The 21,013-nt window shown below is 38.4% G+C and overlaps 1 protein-coding gene across 2 annotated transcripts in view; it reads left to right on the top strand.

The window, feature by feature from the left end:
• Window positions 1-21,013, top strand: part of ZDHHC15 (zinc finger DHHC-type palmitoyltransferase 15) — a 109,345-nt gene that overhangs the window by 44,978 nt on the left and 43,354 nt on the right. For both annotated transcript variants that reach the window (XM_043459546.1, XM_043459545.1), the window contains exon 2: window positions 4,827-4,853. In XM_043459546.1, coding sequence (XP_043315481.1) covers window positions 4,827-4,853 — 27 coding nt within the window. The remainder of the gene's footprint in view (window positions 1-4,826; window positions 4,854-21,013) is intronic.

The following is a 21,013-nucleotide window of genomic DNA, read 5'->3' on the forward strand; positions in this document are numbered from 1 at the left end:
TAAATGACCCAATCAAAAAATGGGCCAAAGAACTAAACAGACATTTCTCCAAAGAAGACATACAGATGGCTAACAAACACATGAAAAGATGCTCGACATCACTCATTATCAGAGAAATGCAAATCAAAACCACAACGAGGTACCATTACATGCCAGTCAGGATGGCTGCTATCTAAAAGTCTACAAGCAATAAATGCTGGAGAGGGTGTGGAGAAAAGGGAACCCTCTTACACTGCTGGTGGGAATGCAAGTTGGTCTGCATTTATCCCTAGGTCTGAGGTGGGTTTCTTGTAGACAGTATGTATGGGGGGGTGTCTTCTTTTTGTATCCATCCATTCGATCTGTGTCTTTTGGTTGGAGCATTTATTCCATTTATGTTTAAGATCCTGTTACCATTTACTTTACTGTTTTGGGTTTGTTTTGTAGGCCTTTTCTTTTTGTTTCCTGTCTAGAGAAGTTCCTTTAGCATTTGTTTAGGAGCTGGTTTGGTGGTGCTGAATTCAGTTAACTTTTGCTTGTCTGTAAAACTTTTGATTTCTCCTTCAAATCTGAATGAAATCCCTGCTGGATAGAGTAATCTTGGTTGTAGCTTTTTCCTTTTCATTACTTTAAGTATGTCCTACCATTCCCTTCTGGCCTGTAGGGTTTCTGTTGAAAGATTTGCTATTTGCCTTATGGATATCTCCTTGTATGTTATTTGTTGCTTTTACTTTGTTACTTTTAATGTTTGTTCTTTCTGTTTGATTTTTGTTGGTTTGATTAATATGTGTTGTATTTCTCTGTGAGTTTTTCCTTTTAGGGAGGCTCTGGGCTTCCTTGACTTGGGTGGCTATTTCTTTTCCCATTTTAGGGAAATTTTCAACTATAATCTCCTCAAATATTTTCTCATGGGCTTTATTTTGTCTTCTTCTAGGAACCCTATGATTTGAATGTAATATTTAATGTTGTCCCATAGGTCTTTGAGACTGTCCTCATTACTTTTTATTCTTTTTTCATTATTCAAATTTTCACATTCATGTTCTGTTACAGTTATTTCAGTCATTCTCTCTTCCAGCTCATTTATCCTTTTTTCTGACTCAGTTACTCTGCTGTTGGTTCCTTCCAGTGCACTTAGTTATTGCACTGTTCGTTGTTGATTGTTTATTCTTTAATTCTTCAATGTCTTTGATAAACATTTCTTACATCTTCCCAATCCATGCCTATAGTCTATTTATCCATACCTCCTTTTTGTTTTCAAGATTTTGAATCATCTTTATTATCAGTACTCTGAATTCTTTTTCAGGTAGATTGCCTATTTCATCTTCATTTGTTCCATCTTGTAGGTTTTTACCATGTTCCTTCTGCTGGATATTTCTCTGTCTTTTCATTTTTTGTAAATTTACTGGGTTTGGAATCTCCTTTCTTCAAGCTAGAAGGTTGTAGCTCCTCTTAATTGTGGATTCTGACTCCTCTGGGTGGGGATGGACCAGTGCCTTGTGACGGTTTCCTGGTTGGGGGGATTTGTGCCTGTTTTCTGCTGGATGGAGCCAGACCTTGTCCCTCTGAAGGGCAGTGCCAGGTCAAGTAGTGAGTTTTGGGGTGTCTATGTGTTTGGTGGTGGACAGGGAGGCCTGGTGTGCCGCAGTTCATGGGGTCACAAAGAGTCGGGCACAACTGAACGACTTAACTGAACTGATGTGTTTGGTATGGCTTTGGTCAGCCTATCTACTAATGTGCTGGTTGTGCATCTATGTAGCTGAAGGACTGGCATGTGGCATTTGGCACTGGATCTTGCTGACTTTTTGGTGGGGCTTGGCCTTAGTGTTGAGATGGAGGCCTTTGGGAGGGCTCTCACCTATTAATCTTCTATGGAGTTAGTAGTTTCTGGTGGTCCACAGTTTTGAATTTGAGTCTCCTGCCTCTGGGGTTCAGGCCTGAACCCTGACTGTAGCATCAAGATTTCACAGGCCACACAGCACAGAAGACAAAAAACCCCTAGAATAATGGTGAAATAACTCTCAAAAGCCAAGATCACCCAGAGAGTTTCACACAGTTATATAGAGAAGGAAAGAAAAATAAAGAAAAAAGAAAAGTTAAAAAGAAGAGTCAAAAAAGAGAACAATCAAGTCAATAATCAAACCCCAAATGAAAATAGATATTAAAAATTATTAACAGACTTTCAAAGACACAAAATCAAAAACAAAAGATAAAAAAACTAAAAATCAAAAGCATGGGAAAAATTAGACTCTCAAAAAATACAATATCAAACAGAAATATCTAAAACAAAAATTGAAAATTTGGAATTTGTTTTAAAAATAAGATATTTTAATAAAAATAAAAAGTAGGTTATAAGCAATAAAAATTAAAGAAGTAATAAAGAACCACATTAGGACAGTATGAGAAAAGAAAAAAAAAAAGAAAAAGGGGAAAAGAGGAGGGGAAATATAGAGAGAGTGGTAGTCATGGAAAATAAAATGGGGGGCGGGAGTGGAAACAATGAAAGGTTTTGTTTTCTTGGCTCCAAAATCACTGCAGGTGATTATTGCAGCCATGAAATTAAAAGACTCTTGCTCCTTGGAAGAAAAGCTATACAAACCTACACAGCATATTTAAAAAAGAAAGACATCACTTTGCCGACAAAGTTGCATCTAGTCAAAGCTATGGTTTTTCCAGTAGTTATGTACAGATGTGAGAGTTGGACCATAAAGAAGGCTGAGTGCCAAATAATTGTGGTGCTGGAGTAGACTCTTCAGAATCCCTTGGACTACAAGATCAAACCAGTCAATGCTAAAGGAAATCAACCCTGAATATCCATTGGAAGGACTGATGCTGAAGCTGAAGCTCCAATATTTTGACCACCTGATACGAGGAACCTTTTCAGTGGCAAAGACCCTGATACTGGAAAAGACTGAAGGCAAAAGGGGAAGAGATCGGCAGAGGATGAGATGATTAGATAGCATCAGTGACTCAGTGGACATGAATTTGATCAAACTCCAGGAGACGATGAAGGACTGGGGAACCTGGTGTGCTGCAGTCCACAGGGTGGCGGAGAATCAGACACGACTTAGCGACAGAATGACAACAAAAGTGAGGGGAATGTCCAAGTAGTTTCTCCATTTTCCAGCTCCAGTTGATTTGCCTACTCAGAAAGTTCTCCAGTATATCAAGGAAGTATCTCTCTGGACATGTTGTGGGCAGTGCAGGGTCTGCTCAGACTCAGGTCTTATCTTGCTCCAGTTTGTACTTACTCTCAAAGCAGACAATTGACCCTAAAGTCCAGTCTCAGGCTAAATGCTGGAATTTAAACTGCTGCAGCTGTAACTTCTGAAATGGTTTCGCCTTCTTTCCTTTGCTCATGGAGCCCCTGATGTTCTGCTTTGGTTTTGATCCCACCTTTGTTTTTAAGTCTTTCTCCCATGTTTGTTCACTTCCCAGATGTGAGGGTGTGCAAGTAGCTCCTTATTCAGGGTCACTTGCTCAATTGTGCTGGGGAGAGGGGTGTGTGGGGAGTGCTCATTGTGGCTGAGCAATGTGGAGGGTTGAGATAGTCTGAGGTGGGCCATGCTTTTCCCCAAGGGAGTTAGTCCAGGTCTGTGGGACACTTGGCAGAGCTGAGTCACTCAGGCTTCCAGGAAGACATGGGTGGCAACCTGCAGCTGCTCATTGCTTGGCGGTAGTTGTGCTCTCTTGGACTGAGATTATAGCGGTCCCTTGCCTTCCACCTCTGGCACCATGCCTGCCTCTCTGCCTCTGGGGCCACAGACCACAGCTGGATCACACCTCTTCAGAATTCACTTTCATGGGGTCCCTTGTTCTGTGAGCACGTAGAATCACAGGGCAGTGTTAGAGTCTTCCTGTGGAATGATCCTTTTTTTCTCTGGCAGACCCCAAGTTTTTCTGGTCTATCTCTATTGTGTTGCCTCAGCCCCCTCAGAGTATCTTCCTGGCAGTCAGCCCTGGCCCTCTCTCTGAGGCCTCATCCCCAAATCCTAGGCCTCTGCACCTAGCCCCCACTCACAGCAAGTGGACACAAGTGTGTGAGACACTTCTCAGTTGGGAAATGCTGTTGGGCTTAATCTCTGTGGTGAATTTTCTCTGTTTTCGCCTCAGAGAACCTGTCTTCCTGTGCTGCACTCTCCTCTGAGTTCTGAAGCTTCCCCTTGACCCCACATGTGAGGGGATTTCCTAGTGTGTGGAAACCTCCCCTCCTTTAGGACTCTCCCAGGGTGCAGGTCCCTGTCCTGACATCGTCTGTCTCTCTTTTAGTCTCTATCTTTTGCCCTACCTCACTCCAGTGAGATGTGTTTGCCTTTCTGGATGTCTGGGATCCTCTGCCAGCATTCAGAAGATGTTCTGTGGGAGTTGTTCTACACGCAAGTGATTTTTTAATGTATTTGTGGGAGAGAAGGTGTTCTCCCTGTCCTATTCCCCTGCCATCTTGAAGGTCCCCTCTGTGTCTGACTCTTTTGTGACCCCATGGACTCTAGCCCACCATGCTCCTCTGTCCATGGGATTTTCCAGGCAAGAATACTGGAGTGGATTGCCATTTCCTTCTCCAGGGGATCTTCCTAACCCAAAGATTGAACCCATGTCTCCTGCATTGGCAGGCAGATTCTTTAACCCTGAGTCACCAGGGAAGCCCATAGAAATTCTCACTCAAGGTTTAAGATGAAGGAAGATAGCAAAGGATAGAATTTAATCACCCTTGCCTTCCTTTATTTTAGCAGGCTGATGGTTTCCTAAAGTATCATTGACTAAATTACTAAAATTGATGCTATGGAAAAACAGATAAGAAAGATAATGTTTCTAAATATCACTAATCTTGATCTTTCTCTCTCTTTTCACAGTGACTATTTTGAGCCCAGCAGAAAAAGGTAAGTGGGTATTATAAGTTGTTTTTGTCAGGACTATATCCCTTTTTCTGTCTAAAAGTGAATTACATTAAGCCTATAAATTGAGCAACTTTCCCAGGAATACACTGAGGTTAGTGGAAAGTTTAAGATGATATCTTTTAGGAAGATTACCCAGAGATAAAGCAGAACATATTTTCAGTAGCTCCTCTGGAAAAAAAATATGGAGTTTGTTTAAATAAGGTTCTTTTTTAGAAAGGTAATAATATACTATAAAAATAAAAGTTAAAAGAGTAATAAAGGACTAATTTTTTTTAATTTAAAAATAATAATAAAAATATGTCTAGGTATTTCTCTGGAGCTTTTGTGGACAGTGTTGGTGGGGTCAGTTCACTGTCAGATAGTCCTCTGTTTCAACTTATACTTGCTCTTGAAGTCTACAGTTGCCCCTCAAATGCACAGTCTCAGCTTAACTGCAGAGTTTTAATTGTTGCACCTGTTACTTCTGGGGCAGTTTCCCCTTCTTTCCTTTGCTTCATTTGGTCTCCTCTGTTTGCAAGTCTCTTCAGTGTCTAATTTCCACCCTGACATGAGGAGGCGAAAGTGGCCACTTATTCGAGTTCACTTGCTCAGCTGTGCTGTGGAGAGGGAAGGACACTGCAAAAAAATACTGCTGGCATGTGTGGGGAGTGCTCGCAGTGGATAGATCACACTGGGTTGCCACAGCCCAAGGTGGCATGTACTTCCCAACTCCAAGCCTCTCAGGCTCCAGGTGCACCACGAGGGCACAGTCTCAGGTATGCCGTGTGTCTTGTGCACCTCCCAGGTCCAAGCAGCTCAGGCTCTCGGGTATGCTGCGAGCACACAGTCGCAGGTGGGCCATGCATCTCATCAGGGGAGCTAGTTCCAAGCTCTAACATTTCTAGCCAATATGAACCATCCAGGATTCCAGGAAGATGTGATTAGTGACTGGCAGCCAACTCACAGCTTGTCGGAAGATGCAGTCTCTGGGGCCGAGATTGCAGCGGCCCATTGCCTTCTGCCTCTCTGCCTTCAAGGAGAGAGGGCATAAATGGCAGCCAACTTGCTCACTAGAGCATGATCCTTTGTTCTGTGAGCACGCCAGGGGTCACAGTGCTGTGTTACAGCCTTCCCATGGGAAAAGGTCCTTTTTTTTTTTTTTCTTTGTTTCTCTGGCATTCCCATGGTTTAGGTTGCTATGTCACATTAGTCTCCTCAGAGTGTTCTCAGGGCATTCACCCCAGTCTTTACCCTAAGGACTGACAATGTAGCTCATGCCTCCGCACCAGCCCCCACTGACTTTGGTCAAAGGCAAGCATGTGAGCCACTTCTTGGCTAATAATTGCTGTTCATTGTGAATTCTGTAGTGATTTTCTTTTCAGTTATGCTACCCTCTAAGATTCCAAAGCTCCCCACTGACCCCACCTCTGAGAGGGTTTTATATTGTGTGGAAACTTCTCCTCCTTCATGACTCCCTCCCCAGGATGGGTCTCCATCCCTAAATCTTTCGTCTCTCTTTTCATCTTTATCTTTTGTCCTACCTCATTTTGAAGAGATTGTTTTGTCTTTCTGGGGTATCTGTGTTCAGAAGTTGTTTTGTGGAAGTTGCTCCACAGGCAGATGATCTTTTGATGTATTTGTGGGGAAGAGAGTGGTCTCCCCATCCTATTCCTCTGCCATCTTGGGACTACCCATGAATGGTTCTTAAGGTCAAAGATTTTCTATATACATGTATGAAATATTTATAAATAAAAGTCATTTTCCACAATAGCCTTTCAAGAGAAGTGGATGGGGGCTTAGTTGATGCTCCACCATAATAGTAATAATGACAGTAATATTGTTATTATAATTGGAAACTACAATTTATTGTGCAAGGTACCTCACTAAGTATTGTATGTGTGTATAATCTTTCAATATTTACATCAACACAATGATGTAGTCATTCTTATGACATTTTATTGAGAAGAAGTTTAAAGAAGTTAAGCAACTTATCCCAGGTCATCTAGCTAGTAAGTGGTAAGATTCAAACCCAAAACTGCCTGACATTAAAGTCCATGCTATTAAGCAAATGTATGCCTGTTCTTTTACTTCTCAATCTACAACTTTCTGATTTGCTTAGTTGATCTCCTTACTCAGAAGCTTGATGCTCAAATGCTCACTTTTCTAGTGTCCAAAGTAGTATATTTTCATTTTTTCTATGTTATCAATGAACTCAACTACACATGTGTAGAGTCATTTGTAAGCCCAATTCAGTTCAAAACCTTTCTGGTATCATCAATCCAGTTGCCAGAATTTTTTTGTATGTTATCAATGAACTCAACTACACATGTGTAGAGTCATTTGTAAGCCCAATTCAGTTCAAAACCTTTCTGGTATCATCAATCCAGTTGCCAGAATTTGAATTCTTTAGGAAACTGTTACCACAATTTATGATTGTTAATGTCCATTTTACTCTAGAATTCTGTAATTCTCAAGCACTTCTCCCCTGGTAGCTCTTATATTCATCAATACACCGAAGAATAACATTAGATTATGCTTCTTTATTTTGCAGTGGGGCATAATGGGACAAAGAACAGGATTTAGGGACAGATGATCTGGGTTGAAGTTCCAGTTCTATCATTTACTAGCTCTATGACTTGCTAAGTAACTCAACTTCTCTGACCACAATTTCTTTAAAATAAGTCTAGTTTAATAACATCTTACAGATTTATTATTTTAAGCTAGCAAGAGTAAAAGTATACAGGCATAAAATATGCAGCATTAAACTGCTTTGTAAATGTGAAGTTTTAATAATTTGAGTTGTAACATTTTTTATATGTCAGGATTCTCAAGACAGTAGAATCCATAAACTAAAATTAGATTCAATTGTAACCAGAAGTTTGAAAGTTAGACTTGAAGATAACTTTCTGAACACTAGGGCAGTTTACTAGGAGATGCCATAAAACCTATTCAGAAAGTATTAGACACCCGACTGTCTGGCATGAATCAGTGAATCTTCTCTAGAAGCAAACCAATAGGTCTAATAACTATCTGAGGTTATTTCTAACCCTGTAACTCTGTGACTTGTTTAGTGCAAAAATAGAGGGGAACAATAGAGTCGGAAAGACTAGAGATCTCTTCAAGAAAATTAGAGATACCAAGGGAACATTTCATTCAAAGATGGGCTCAATAAAGGACAGATAGCATATGGACATAACAGAAGCAGAAGATATTAAGAAGTGGCAAGAATACACAGAAGAACTATGCAAAAAGTATCTTCATGACCCAGATAATCACGATGGTGTGATCACTCACCTAGAGCCAGACATCCTGGAATGTGAAGTCAAGTGGGCCTTAGGAAGTATCACTGCGAACAAAGCTAGTGGAGGTGATGGAATTACAGTTGAGCTATTTTAACTCCTAAATGATGATTCTGTGAAAGTGCTGCACTCAATATGCTAGCAAATTTGGAAAACTCAGCAGTGGCCACAGGACTGGAAAAAGTCACTTTTCATTCCAATCCCAAAGAAAGGCAATGCCAAAGAATGCTCACACTACCGCACAATTGCACTCATCTCACACACTAGTAAAGTAATGCTTAAAATTCTCCAAGTCAGGCTTCAACAGTTCGTGAACTGTGAATTTTCAGATGTTCAAGCTGGATTTAGAAAAGGCAGAGGAACCAGAGAGCAAATTGCCAATATTTGCTGGATCATCAAAAAGGCAAGAGAGTTCCAGAAAAACATCTATTTCTGCTTTATTGACTATGCCAAAGCCTTTGACTGTGTGGATCACAATAAACTGAGGAAAATTCTTCAAGAGATGGGAATAGCAGACCACCTGACCTGCCTCTTGAGAAACCTGTATGCAGGTCAGGAAGAAACAATTAGAACTGGCCATGGAACAACAGACTGGTTCCAAATAGGAAAAGAAGTACGTCAAGGCTGTATATTGTCACCCTGCTTATTTAACTTATATGCAGAGTACATCATGAGAAATGCAAGGCTGGAGGAAGTACAGCTGGAATCAAGATCACCGGGAGAAATATCAATAACCTCAGATATGCAGATGACACCACCCTTATGGCAGAAAGCAAAGAAGAACTAAAGAACCTCTTGATGAAAGTGAAAGAGGAGAGTGAAAAAGTTGGCTTAAAGCTCAACATTCAGAAAACTAAGATCATGGCATCCAATCCTATCACTTCATGGCAAATAGATGGGGAAACAGTGGAAACAGTGTCAGACTTTATTTTGGGGGGCTCCAAAATCACTGCAGATGGTGACTGCAGCCATGAAATTAAAAGACTTTCCTTGGAAGGAAAGCTATGACCAACCTAGACAGCATGTTAAAAGCACAGACATTACTTTGCTGACAAAGGTTCATCTAGTCAAGGCTATGGTTTTTCCAGTAGTCATGTATGGATGTAAGAGTTGGACTATAAAGAAAGCTGAGTGCCAAAGAATTGATGCTTTTGAACTGTGGTGTTGGAGGACTCTTGAGAGTCCCTTGGGCTGCAAGGAGATCCAACCAGTCCATCCTAAAGGAAACCAGTCCTGAATATTCATTGGAAGGACTGATATTGAAGCTGAAACTTGAATACTCTGGCCACCTGATGCGAAGAAGTGACTCATTTGAAAAGACCCTGATGCTGGGAAAGTTTGAAGGTGGGAGGAGAAGGGGATGACAGAGGATGAGATGGTTGGATGGCATCACCGACTCAATGGACATGAGTTTGAGTAGACTCCAGGAGTTGGTGATGAACTGGGAGGCCTGGCGTGCATTCCATGGGGTCTCAAAGAGTCAGACACGACTGACTGACTGAACTGAACTGATTAAATTAGAATACAGAATAGCATACGACTGTCTGTAGGAACATTATTTGGCATAAGCAAAACATATATAAGCAGCAAAGATATGAAAGCCTCAAATCACATAACCTTTTATTCATTATTCAGAGCTTAAGAAAACCTAGTCAGACATAGTACAAGTTTTTCTATTTCTTATCTGCTTAATGGTGCCCCTAGTGGGTGAAAAGTGTCCCTCCAGAATTCATGTCCACCCAAAGCCTGTGAATGTGAATTTATTTAAAAATAGTGTATTTGCAGCTGAATTCAAGATGAGGTCACATTGGATTAGCATGGACCCTATGGCTGGTGTCTTTATAAGAAGAGAAAATTTTGAATACACAGACACGGAAGGAAGATGGCCATGTGAAAACAGAAGCAGAGATTAGAGTTGTGTCACCACAAAGGAACACCAAGGACTGCCAGGAGTGGCCAGAAGCTGGGAAGAGGCAAGGAAGGATCCTCCCCAGGAGCCTTCAGAGGGAACTGGACCTTAACGTCAGACTTCTTGTCTCCATAACTATAAGAAAATAAATTTATGTTTTTTCAGGTCACCCAGTTTGTGATAATTTGTTATGATAGCCCTAGGAAACTAATATAGTTTCTGATAAAATTTCAATCTCTAACACACTATTAAGTAGCAAATTAGCAGACTTTGGTGTCACATGTACTAGGGATCAAATCTTGACTTTGCCACTTACTATATATATGACCTTGGGGAACTTAACCTAAGTTTCACCTTCTTCTTCCATAAAACAAGAATAACAATACCTACCTTTCATGGTTATTTGGAGCACTAAATGAGATGTTGTATATAAGTCTCTTGGCATAGAGCATGGCATATGTTAAGTACAAAATAAGTAACAGTAGATACTATTGTTATTAACATTGGAAAAGACCTAAAAGATCTTTCTTCTGAGAAAGATAATATATTTCAATACTATTATTCCTATTACTGCCCTTATAAGTATTTTGTCAAATGATTCTATTGCACAGAAAGGACTAAAGTTCAGATCATCTGAACCACAGTCCAGATACTATAGATTATGTCATCCTTGATTATACAAAACTCCAAAATTCTTTTAAGACATGATTCCATATGCTCTTTCATAGATGATGTACTAGAAAGCAGAATAATAATGTATTTTGCTTTCATAAGAGTATTTTGCATGGATAATCTCATTCAGCATCATGCTATCTATATTTTGAAAATCTAGAGTAGAAAGTCTTGCTCCTCTATCTCTGAAGTGAGGCTATGGGATGAGCTACAGGTTAAAAATTTGGTAGACTCCAAGGATTAGTGAGGCTAAGGGATGAATGTAGGAATGAGATTAGGCACAATCTATCAGGCAATCCACATGTAATCAAGAGTAATGTATTGACCACAGTGGTGCATCTCCAAAAAGGGCCATCAATCATTTTAAGCAAACATATAACTCATTATGTAAGAATTAATTTGTATTTTGAATGGTTTGCATGCTAAATTCTCTAGTTTCTCATTTAAAGTTAAAAATGATTATAATTATTACCTTTTTAGAAATAGATGTAATTCTAAATAATAGAACTGTTATGGGCTTAATTGTGTTCCTTCAAAATTCATATGCTGAAATCCTAACCCCGAGTAACTTAGAATGTGACTGTATTTGGAGATAGAATCTTTAAAGAAGTAATTAAGTAAAAATGAGGTAGCTAGGGTGGGTTTTAACCAATATGACTGGTGTCCTTATAAAAACAAAGGAAATTAGGAGAAAGACACATACAACGGGAAGACCATGTGAAGAGACAGGAAGATCACCATTTACTAACCAGGAGAAGAGGCCTCAGAAGAAACCAACCTTGTTTCCTTTTTTAAAAAAAAATTACATTGTAGTTGATTTATAATATTATATTAGTGTCAGGTACAACAGTGATTCAAAATTTTTGTAAATTATACTCAATCTCTGTCTTATACAATATATCCTTGTTGCTTATTTATTTCATACATAGTAGTTTGTACCTCTTTATCCCCTACCCCTCCTTTCTCTTCCCCACTTCTCTCTCCCACTGGTAATCACTAGACTGTTCTCTACACCTGTGAGTTTTTTTCTTTTTTTACTATAATCACTAGTTTGTTTTGTTTCCTAGATTCTATGTATAAGTGGTAACATACAGTATTTGTCTTCCTCTGTCTGACTTACTTCACTAAGCATGATACCCTCCAAGCCCATCCCTGTCATTGCAAAAGACAAAATTTCATTCTTTTTATGGCTGAGTAGTATTCCATTGTATGTGTGTGTATATATATATGTATATTGTGTATATATATATGTATATATGTATACCATATCTATATCTGTTCTTCTGTTGATGGACACTTAGGTTGCTCCCATATGAACATTGGAGTGCATGTATCTTTTCAAATTAGTGATTTTGTTTTCTATGAATATATACCCAGGAAGTAAAATTGCTAGATCATATGAGGTGATGGGACCAGATGCCATGATCTTAGTTTTCTGAATGTTGAGCTTTAAGCCAACTTTTTCACTCTCCTCTTTCACTTTCATCAAGAGGCTTTTTAGTTCCTCTTCACTTTCTGCCATAAGGGTAGTGTCATCTGCATATCTGAGGTTATTGATATTTCTCCCAGGAATTTTTTTTTTTTTATTAAAGTGCTCACTTTTCACAGCACTTTATTCTTTTTTTTTTTTTTTCCAGTGGGTTTTGTCATACATTGATATGAATCAGCCATGGATTTACATGTATTCCCAATCCCGATCCCCCCTCCCACCTCCCTCTCCACCCGATTCCTCTGGGTCTTCCCAGTGCACCAGGCTGGAGCACTTGTCTCATGCATCCCACCTGGGCTGGTGATCTGTTTCACCATAGATAGTATACATGCTGTTCTTTTGAAATATCCCACCCTCACATTCTCCCACAAAGTTCAAAAGTCTGTTCTGTATTTCTGTGTCTCTTTTTCTGTTTTGCATATAGGGTTATCGTTACCATCTTTCTAAATTCCATATATATGTGTTAGTATGCTGTAATGTTCTTTATCTTTCTGGCTTACTTCACTCTGTATAAGGGGCTCCAGTTTCATCCATCTCATTAGGACTGGTTCAAATGAATTCTTTTTAACAGCTGAGTAATATTCCATGGTGTATATGTACCACAGCTTCCTTATCCATTCATCTGCTGATGGGCATCTAGGTTGCTTCCATGTCCTGGCTATTATAAACAGTGCTGCGATGAACATTGGGGTGCACGTGTCTCTTTCAGATCTGGTTTCCTCAGTGTGTATGCCCAGAAGTGGGATTGCTGGGTCATATGGCAGTTCTATTTCCAGTTTTTTAAGAAATCTCCACACTGTTCTCCATAGCGGCTGTACTAGTTTGCATTCCCACCAACAGTGTAAGAGGGTTCCCTTTTCTCCACACCCTCTCCAGCATTTATTGCTTGTAGACTTTTGGATAGCAGCCATCCTGACTGGCGTGTAATGGTACCTCATTGTGGTTTTGATTTGCATTTCTCTAATAATGAGTGATGTTGAGCATCTTTTCATGTGTTTGTTAGCCATCTGTATGTCTTCTTTGGAGAAATGTCTGTTTAGTTCTTTGGCCCATTTTTTGATTGGGTCATTTATTTTTCTGGAATTGAGCTGCAGGAGTTGCTTGTATATTTTTGAGATTAATCCTTTGTCTGTTTCTTCATTTGCTATTATTTTCTCCCAATCTGAGGGCTGTCTTTTCACCTTACTTATAGTTTCCTTTGTAGTGCAAAAGCTTTTAAGTTTCATTAGGTCCCATTTGTTTAGTTTTGCTTTTATTTCCAATATTCTGGGAGGTGGGTCATAGAGGATCCTGCTGTGATTTATGTCGGAGAGTGTTTTGCCTATGTTCTCCTCTAGGAGTTTTATAGTTTCTGGTCTTACATTTAGATCTTTAATCCATTTTGAGTTTATTTTTGTGTATGGTGTTAGAAAGTGTTCTAGTTTCATTCTTTTACAAGTGGTTGACCAGTTTTCCCAGCACCACTTGTTAAAGAGGTTGTCTTTTTTCCATTGTATATCCTTGCCTCCTTTGTCAAAGATAAGGTGTCCATAGGTTCGTGGATTTATCTCTGGGCTTTCTATTCTGTTCCATTGATCTATTTCTGTCTTTGTGCCAGTACCATACTGTCTTGATGACTGTGGCTTTGTAGTAGAGTCTGAAGTCAGGCAGGTTGATTCCTCCAGTTCCATTCTTCTTTCTCAAGATTACTTTGGCTATTCGAGGTTTTTTGTATTTCCATACAAATTGTGAAATTATTTGTTCTAGTTCTGTGAAAAATACCGTTGGTAGCTTGATAGGGATTGCATTGAATCTACAGATTGCTTTGGATAGAATAGCCATTTTGACAATATTGATTCTTCCAATCCATGAACACGGTATGTTTCTCCATCTGTTTGTGTCCTCTTTGATTTCTTTCATCAGTGTTTTATAGTTTTCTATGTATAGGTCTTTTGTTTCTTTAGGTAGATATACTCCTAAGTATTTTATTCTTTTTGTTGCAATGGTGAATGGTATTGTTTCCTTAATTTCTCTTTCTGTTTTTTCATTGTTAGTATATAGGAATGCAAGGGATTTCTGTGTGTTAATTTTATATCCTGCAACTTTACTATATTCATTGATTAGCTCTAGTAATTTTCTGGTAGAGTCTTAGGGTTTTCTATATAGAGGATCATGTCATCTGCAAACATGAGAGTTTCACTTCTTCTTTCTATCTGGATTCCTTTTTACTTCTTTTTCTGCTCTGATTGCTGTGGCCAGAACTTCCAACACTATGTTGAATAGTAGTGGTGAGAGTGGGCACCCTTGTCTTGTTCCTGATTTCAGGGGAAATGCCTTCAGTTTTTCACCATTGAGGGTGATGCTTGCTGTGGGTTTGTCATATATAGCTTTTATTATGTTGAGGTATGTTCCTTCTATTCCTGCTTTTTGGAGAGTTTTAATCATAAATGAGTGTTGAATTTTGTCTCTCCCAGGAATCTTAATTCCAGCTTGTGCTTCTTCCAGCCCAGCATTTCTCATGATGTACTCTGCACATAAGTTAAATAAGCAGGGTGACAATATACAGCCTTGACATACTCCTTTTCCTATTTGGAACCAGTCTGTTGTTCCATGGCCAGTTCTAACTGTTGCTTCCTGACCTGCATACAGGTTTCTCAAGAGGCAGGTCATGGGAAATAGATGGAGAGACAGTGGAAACAGTGTCAGATTTTATTTTTGGGGGGCTCCAAAATCACTGCAGATGGTGACTACAGCCATAAAATTAAAAGGCACTTACTCCTTGGAAGGAAAGTTATGACCAACCTAGATAGCATATTAAAAAGCAGAGACATTACTTTACCAACAAAGGTCCGTCTGGTCAAGGCTATGGTTTTTCCAGTGGTCATGTATGGATGTGAGAGTTGGATTGTGAAGAAAGCTGAGCGCCGAAAAATTGATGCTTTTGAACTGTGGTGTTGGGGAAGACTCTTGAGAGTCCCTTGGACTGCAAGGAGATCCAACCGGTCCATCCTGAAGGAGAAAAGTCCTGGGTGTTCATTGGAAGGACTGATGCTGAATCTGAAACTCCAATACTTTGGCCACCTGATGCGAAGAGTTGACTCATTGGAAAAGACCCTGATGCTTGGAGGGATTGGGGGCAGGAGGAGAAGGGGACGACAGAGGATGAGATGGCTGGATGGCACCACCGACTCGATGGGCATGAGTTTGAGTAAACTCCGGTAGTTTGTGATGGACAAGGAGGCCTGGCGTGCTGCGATTCATGGGGTCGCAAAGAGTTGGACACGACTGAGCGACTGAACTGACTGACTGATGATATTTCTAGTTTTAGTTTCTTTGAGAAACCTCCATTCTGTTTTCCACAGTAGATGCACCAATTCACATTCCTACAGTGTATGAAGGTTCCCTTTTTTTTCCACATCCTTGCCAACATTTATTATTTGTGTTCGTTTTGATGATAGCCATTCTGGTAGTTGTGAGGTGACATCTCATTGTGGTTTTGATTTTCATTTCTCTAATGATTAGCAATGTTGAACAGCTTTTCATGTACCTATTGACCACCTGTATGTCTTCTTTGGAAAAATGAATATTGAAGTCTTCTGCCCATTTTTTTAGTTGGCTGTTTTTTCTGTATGTTGAATTGTATTAGCTATTTACATATTTTGAATATTAACCCTTTATCATTTGCAAATATGTTCTCCCATTTGGTAGGTTGTTTTTTCATTTAGTTAGTGATTCATTTGCTCTGCAGAAGCTTATAATTTAAATTAGTTCCCATTTGTTTGTTTTTGCTTTTGTTTTCTTTGCCTTAGGAGACAGATCCAAAAAATATTACTATGATTTATGTCAGAGTGTTCTGTCTACATTCTCTTCTAGGATTTTTATGGTTTCTATTCTTACATTTAGGTCTTTAATCCATTTTGAGTTTATTTTTGTATATGATGTGAGAAAATGTTTTAATTTCATTATTTTACATGTTTTTGCCTCTGTTGTAAACTGATTGATTGTAACTGCATGGGTATAGCACACTGTTTTATATTTATTATTGTAAAATTACTTTATAAGGAGGATTTGAGGACCAGACCAAAGCTCTCTTTATACACTAACCCACTTCTAAAAGAATATTATGTTGATTTTAATATTAATGTAATTATTATAATTACATATAATAATAACACACTGACTTACATTAATATAGTTTTGTTACAAAATAATGTTTATTGAAAATTCAAGCTATAAAAAATATATAAGAAAAAAGTCTTCCTCACATTGACTCCACCCCTATCAATGTCTATTCACAGTTAACTAGTATATTTGGTTGGATTTATATCTTCTAGATCTTTCTCTGTGTATTTACATACAAACAAATGATTATGGATTTCTATAATTTATATAGGATTGGTTTTTTTTTAATCTGGATTATACTGTGCATATTGTCCTATGATTTAGTTTTTTTCACTTAATAATATATCAGGTGTCCTTCAATATTAGTATATACAAACATATTTAATTTTTTTTGTTATCCATAAAAGGCAAAAGTGTCTTTATTACTTTCTTGACTTTTTGTTTAAATTGGTGTATAGTGTTTTAAAATATTGTGTTGGTTTCTGCTGTCTAATGAAGTCAATCACTTATATATATTTCATATATCCCCTCCCTCTAGGATCTTCCTACCTCCCTGCTCTATTCCACCCATCTAAGTTACCACAGAGCACAGAGCTGAGCTCCCTGCCCTATACTGCAGGTTCGCAGTAGCTATTTTACATATGGGAGTGGGTATATGTCAGTCCCAATCTCCCAAGTCTTTCCATCCTCCCTCCCTCCTGTCCCATGTCTACATGTCTGTTCTCTGCTTCTGTGTCTCTATTCCTACTGTTACTTATTTGCTGGGTTTTGTTTTTTTTTTTGCTGTTTTTGTTGTTCAGTCCCTAGGTCATGTCAACTCTTTGTGACCCCCTGTCCTTCACAATCTCCCAGAGGTTGCTCAAATTCATGTCCGTTGAGTCAGTGATTCCATCCAACCATCTCATCCTCTGCCGCTCTCTTCTCCTTTTGCCTTCAACCTTTCCAAGAATCAAGATCTTTTCCAATGAGTCAGTTCTTCGCATCAGCTGGCCAAAGTATTAGAGCTTCAGCTACAGCATCATTCCTTCCAGTGAATATTCAGGACTGATTTCCTTTAGGATGGACTGGTTGGATCTCCTTGCAGCCCAAGGGACTCTCAAGAGTCCTCCAACACCATGGTTCAAAAGCATCAATTCTGTGGCGCTCAACTTTCTTTATAGTTCAACTCTCACATCCATACATGACTACTGGAAAATTTTTAATTTAATTCCTACTGGAAATATTTAATTTTTTAATGACCTCAAGGTATTCCATGGTGTTGATACACTATAATTCATTTAATAATTTCTCAAGGATGAACTTAACAAAACTTTATTTTCTCAATTATAAAAGTAATAGAACCTCATAAAATGAAAACAGTGTAGAAGGGGATAAAGAAGAAAGTAGAAGTCTTTTAGTCACTGCAGAGGTTAAGGATGAAACAAGATCTGATAAATTTTTTAAATTAACTTGTTTTTTATTGAAGGATAATTGCTTTATAGAATTTTGTTGTTTTCTATCAAACATCAACATGAATCAGCCATAGGTATACATATAGCCCCTCCCTTCTGAACCTCCCTCCCATCTCCCTCCCCTTCCACCCCTCCAAGCTGACACAGAGCCACTGTTTCAGTTTCCTGGGCCATACAGCACATTCTCGTTGGCTATCTATTTTACGTATGGTAATGTAAGTTGCCATGTTACTCTTTCCATACATTTCACCCTCTCCTCATGCCCGTAAGTCTATTCTCTATGTGTATTTCTCCATTGTTTCCCTGTAAATAAATTCTTCAGTACCATTTTTCTAGATTCCATATATATGCATTAGAATACGATATTTATCTTTGTCTTTCTGACTCACTTCACTCTGTATAACAGGTTCTAGGTTCACCCACCTCATTAGAACTGGCTCAACTGTGTTCCTTTTTATGGCTGAGTAATATTCCATTGTGTATATGTACCACAACTTCTTTATCCATTCATCTGTCAATGGACATCTAGGTTGCTTCCATGTTCTAGTTACTGTAAATAGTGCTGCAGTGAACAATGGGATACATGTGTCTTTTTCAATTTTGGTTTCCTCAGGGTATATGCCTAGGAGTGGGATTCTTGGGTCATATGGTGGTTTTTCTTCCGAGTTTTTTATGGAATCTCCATACCATCTTCCATAATGGCTGTATCAATTTACATTCCCACCAACAGTGCAAGAGTGTTCCCTTTTCTCCACACTCCCTCCAGCATTTATTGTTTGTAGACTTTTTGATGATGGCCATTCTGACTGGTGTGAGGTGATATCTCATTGTAGCTTTGATTTGCATTTCTTGAATAATGAGTGATGTTGAGCATCTTTTCATGTGTTTGTTAGCCATATGTTTGTTTTCTTTGGACAAATGTCTGTTTAGGTCTTTTCCCCATGTTTTGATTAGGTTGTCTGTTTTTCTGGTATTGAGTTGTATGAGCTCCTTGTATATTTTGGAAATTAATCCTTTGTCAGTTGTTTCATTTGCTATCATTTTCTCGCATTCTGAGGGTTGTCTTTTCACCTTGCTTATATTTTCCTTTGCTGTGCAAAAGCTTTTAAGTTTAATCAGGTCCCAGTTGTTAACTTTTGTTTTTATTTCCATTACTCTAGGAGGTGGGTCATAGAGGATCTTGCTTTGATTTATGTTATAGAGTATTCTGCCTATGTTTTCCTCCAAGAGTTTTATAGTTTCTTGTCTTACATTTAGGTCTTTAATCCATTTTGAGTTTATCTCTGTGTTTGGTGATAGGAAGTCTTCTAATTTCGTTCTCTTACATGTAGCTGTCCAGTTTTCCCAGCACTATTTATTGAAGAGACTGTCTTTGCCCCATTGTATAGTCTTGCCTCCTTTGTCAAAACTAAGGTACCCATAGGTGCATGGGTTTATTTCTTGGTTTTCTATCTTATTCCATTGGTCTATATTTCTGTTTTTGTGCCCGTACCATACTGTCTTGATGGCCATAGCTTTGCAGTATAATCTGAAGTCAGGAAGGTTGATTCCTCCAGCTCCATTCTTCTTTATCAAGACTGCTTTGGCTATTCAGGGTCTTTTGTGTTTCCATATGAGTTGTGAAAGTTTTTGTTCTAGTTCTGTGAAAAATGCCATTGGTAATTTGATGGGGATCACATTGAATCTGTAGATTGCATTTGGTAGTATAGTCATTTTTACAATATTAATTCTTCCTACCCAGGAACATGGAATATCTCTCCATGTGTTTATGACATCTTTGATTTCTTTCATTAGTGTCTTGTACTTTTCTGTGTACAGTTCTTCTGTCCCTTAGGTAGGACCCTTGTCTTTTCCCTGATCTTAGGAGGAATGCTTTCAGTTTTTCACCATTGAGAATAATGTTTGCTGTAGACTTATCATATATGACATTTACTATGTTAAGGTAGGTTCCTTCCTTGCACATTTTCTCAAGAGTTTTCATCATGAATGGGTGCTGAATTTTGTCAAAGGATTTTTCAGCGTCTGTTGAGATTATCATATGGTATTTATCTTTCAGTTTGTTGATGCAGTGTATCACATTGATTGATTTTCATATATGGAAGAATCTTTGCATCCCTGGAATAAATCCAACTTGATCATGGTGTATGAGCTTTTTGATGTGTTGCTGGATTCTGTTTGCTAAAATTTTGTTGAGGATTTTTTGCATCTATGTTCATCAGTGATATTGACCTGTAGTTTTCTTTTTTGTGTTGTCTTTGTCTGGTTTTGGTATCAGGGTGATGGTGGCCTCATAGAATGAGTTTGGAAATGTTCCTTCCTCTGCAATTTTTTGAAAGAGTTTTAGAAGAATAGGCATTAGCTCTTCTCTAAATGCTTGATAGAATTCTCCTGTGAAGCCATTTGGTCCTGGGCTTTTGGTTTTTGGAAGATTTTTTATCACAGCTTCAATTTCAGTGCTTGTAATTGGGTCATTCGTAATTTCTATTTCTTCCTGTTTCAGTCTTGAAAGATTGAACTTTTCTAAGAATCTGTCCATTTTATTGCCATATAGGTGTTCATAATAGTCTCTTATAATCCTTTGTAGTTCTGCATTGTCTGTAGTAACTTCTTTATCATTTCTAATTTTGTTGATTTGATTTTTCTCTCTTTTCTTGATGAGTCTGGCTAAAGGCTTGTCAATTTTGTTTATCTTCTCAAAGAACCAGTTTTAGTTTTATTAATCTTTACTATTTCTTTCATTTCTTTTTCATTTATTTCTACTTGGATCTTTATGATTTCTTTCCGTCTACTAATTTTTGTGGGTTTTTTGTTCTTCTTTTTCCAGTTGTTTTAGGAGTAAAGTTAGGTTGTCTATTCAGTGTTATTTGTTTTTTTTGTTTCTTGAGGTAGGATTGTATTGCTATAAACTTCCCTCTTAGAACTGCTTTCGTTGCATCCCATAGGTTTTGAGTTGTTGCGTTTTCATTGTCATTTGTTTCTAGAATTTTTTTGATTTTCGTTTTGCTTTCTTCAGTAACCTGTTGGTTCTTTACAAATGTGTCGTATAATCTCCATATGTTTGTGTTTCTTACAGTTTTTTTCTTGCAATTGATATCTAGTCTCATAGCATTGTTGTCAGAGAAGATGCTTGATACAATTTCAATTTTCTTCTATTTACTGAGGTTTGATTTGTGACCCAAGATGTGGTCTATCCTGGAGAATGTTCCATGTGCACTTGAGGAGAAAGTGTATTCTTCTGCATT

The sequence above is a fragment of the Cervus canadensis genome, chromosome X, assembly GCF_019320065.1.
Source record: "Cervus canadensis isolate Bull #8, Minnesota chromosome X, ASM1932006v1, whole genome shotgun sequence".
Classification (NCBI taxonomy): Eukaryota; Metazoa; Chordata; class Mammalia; order Artiodactyla; family Cervidae; genus Cervus; species Cervus canadensis.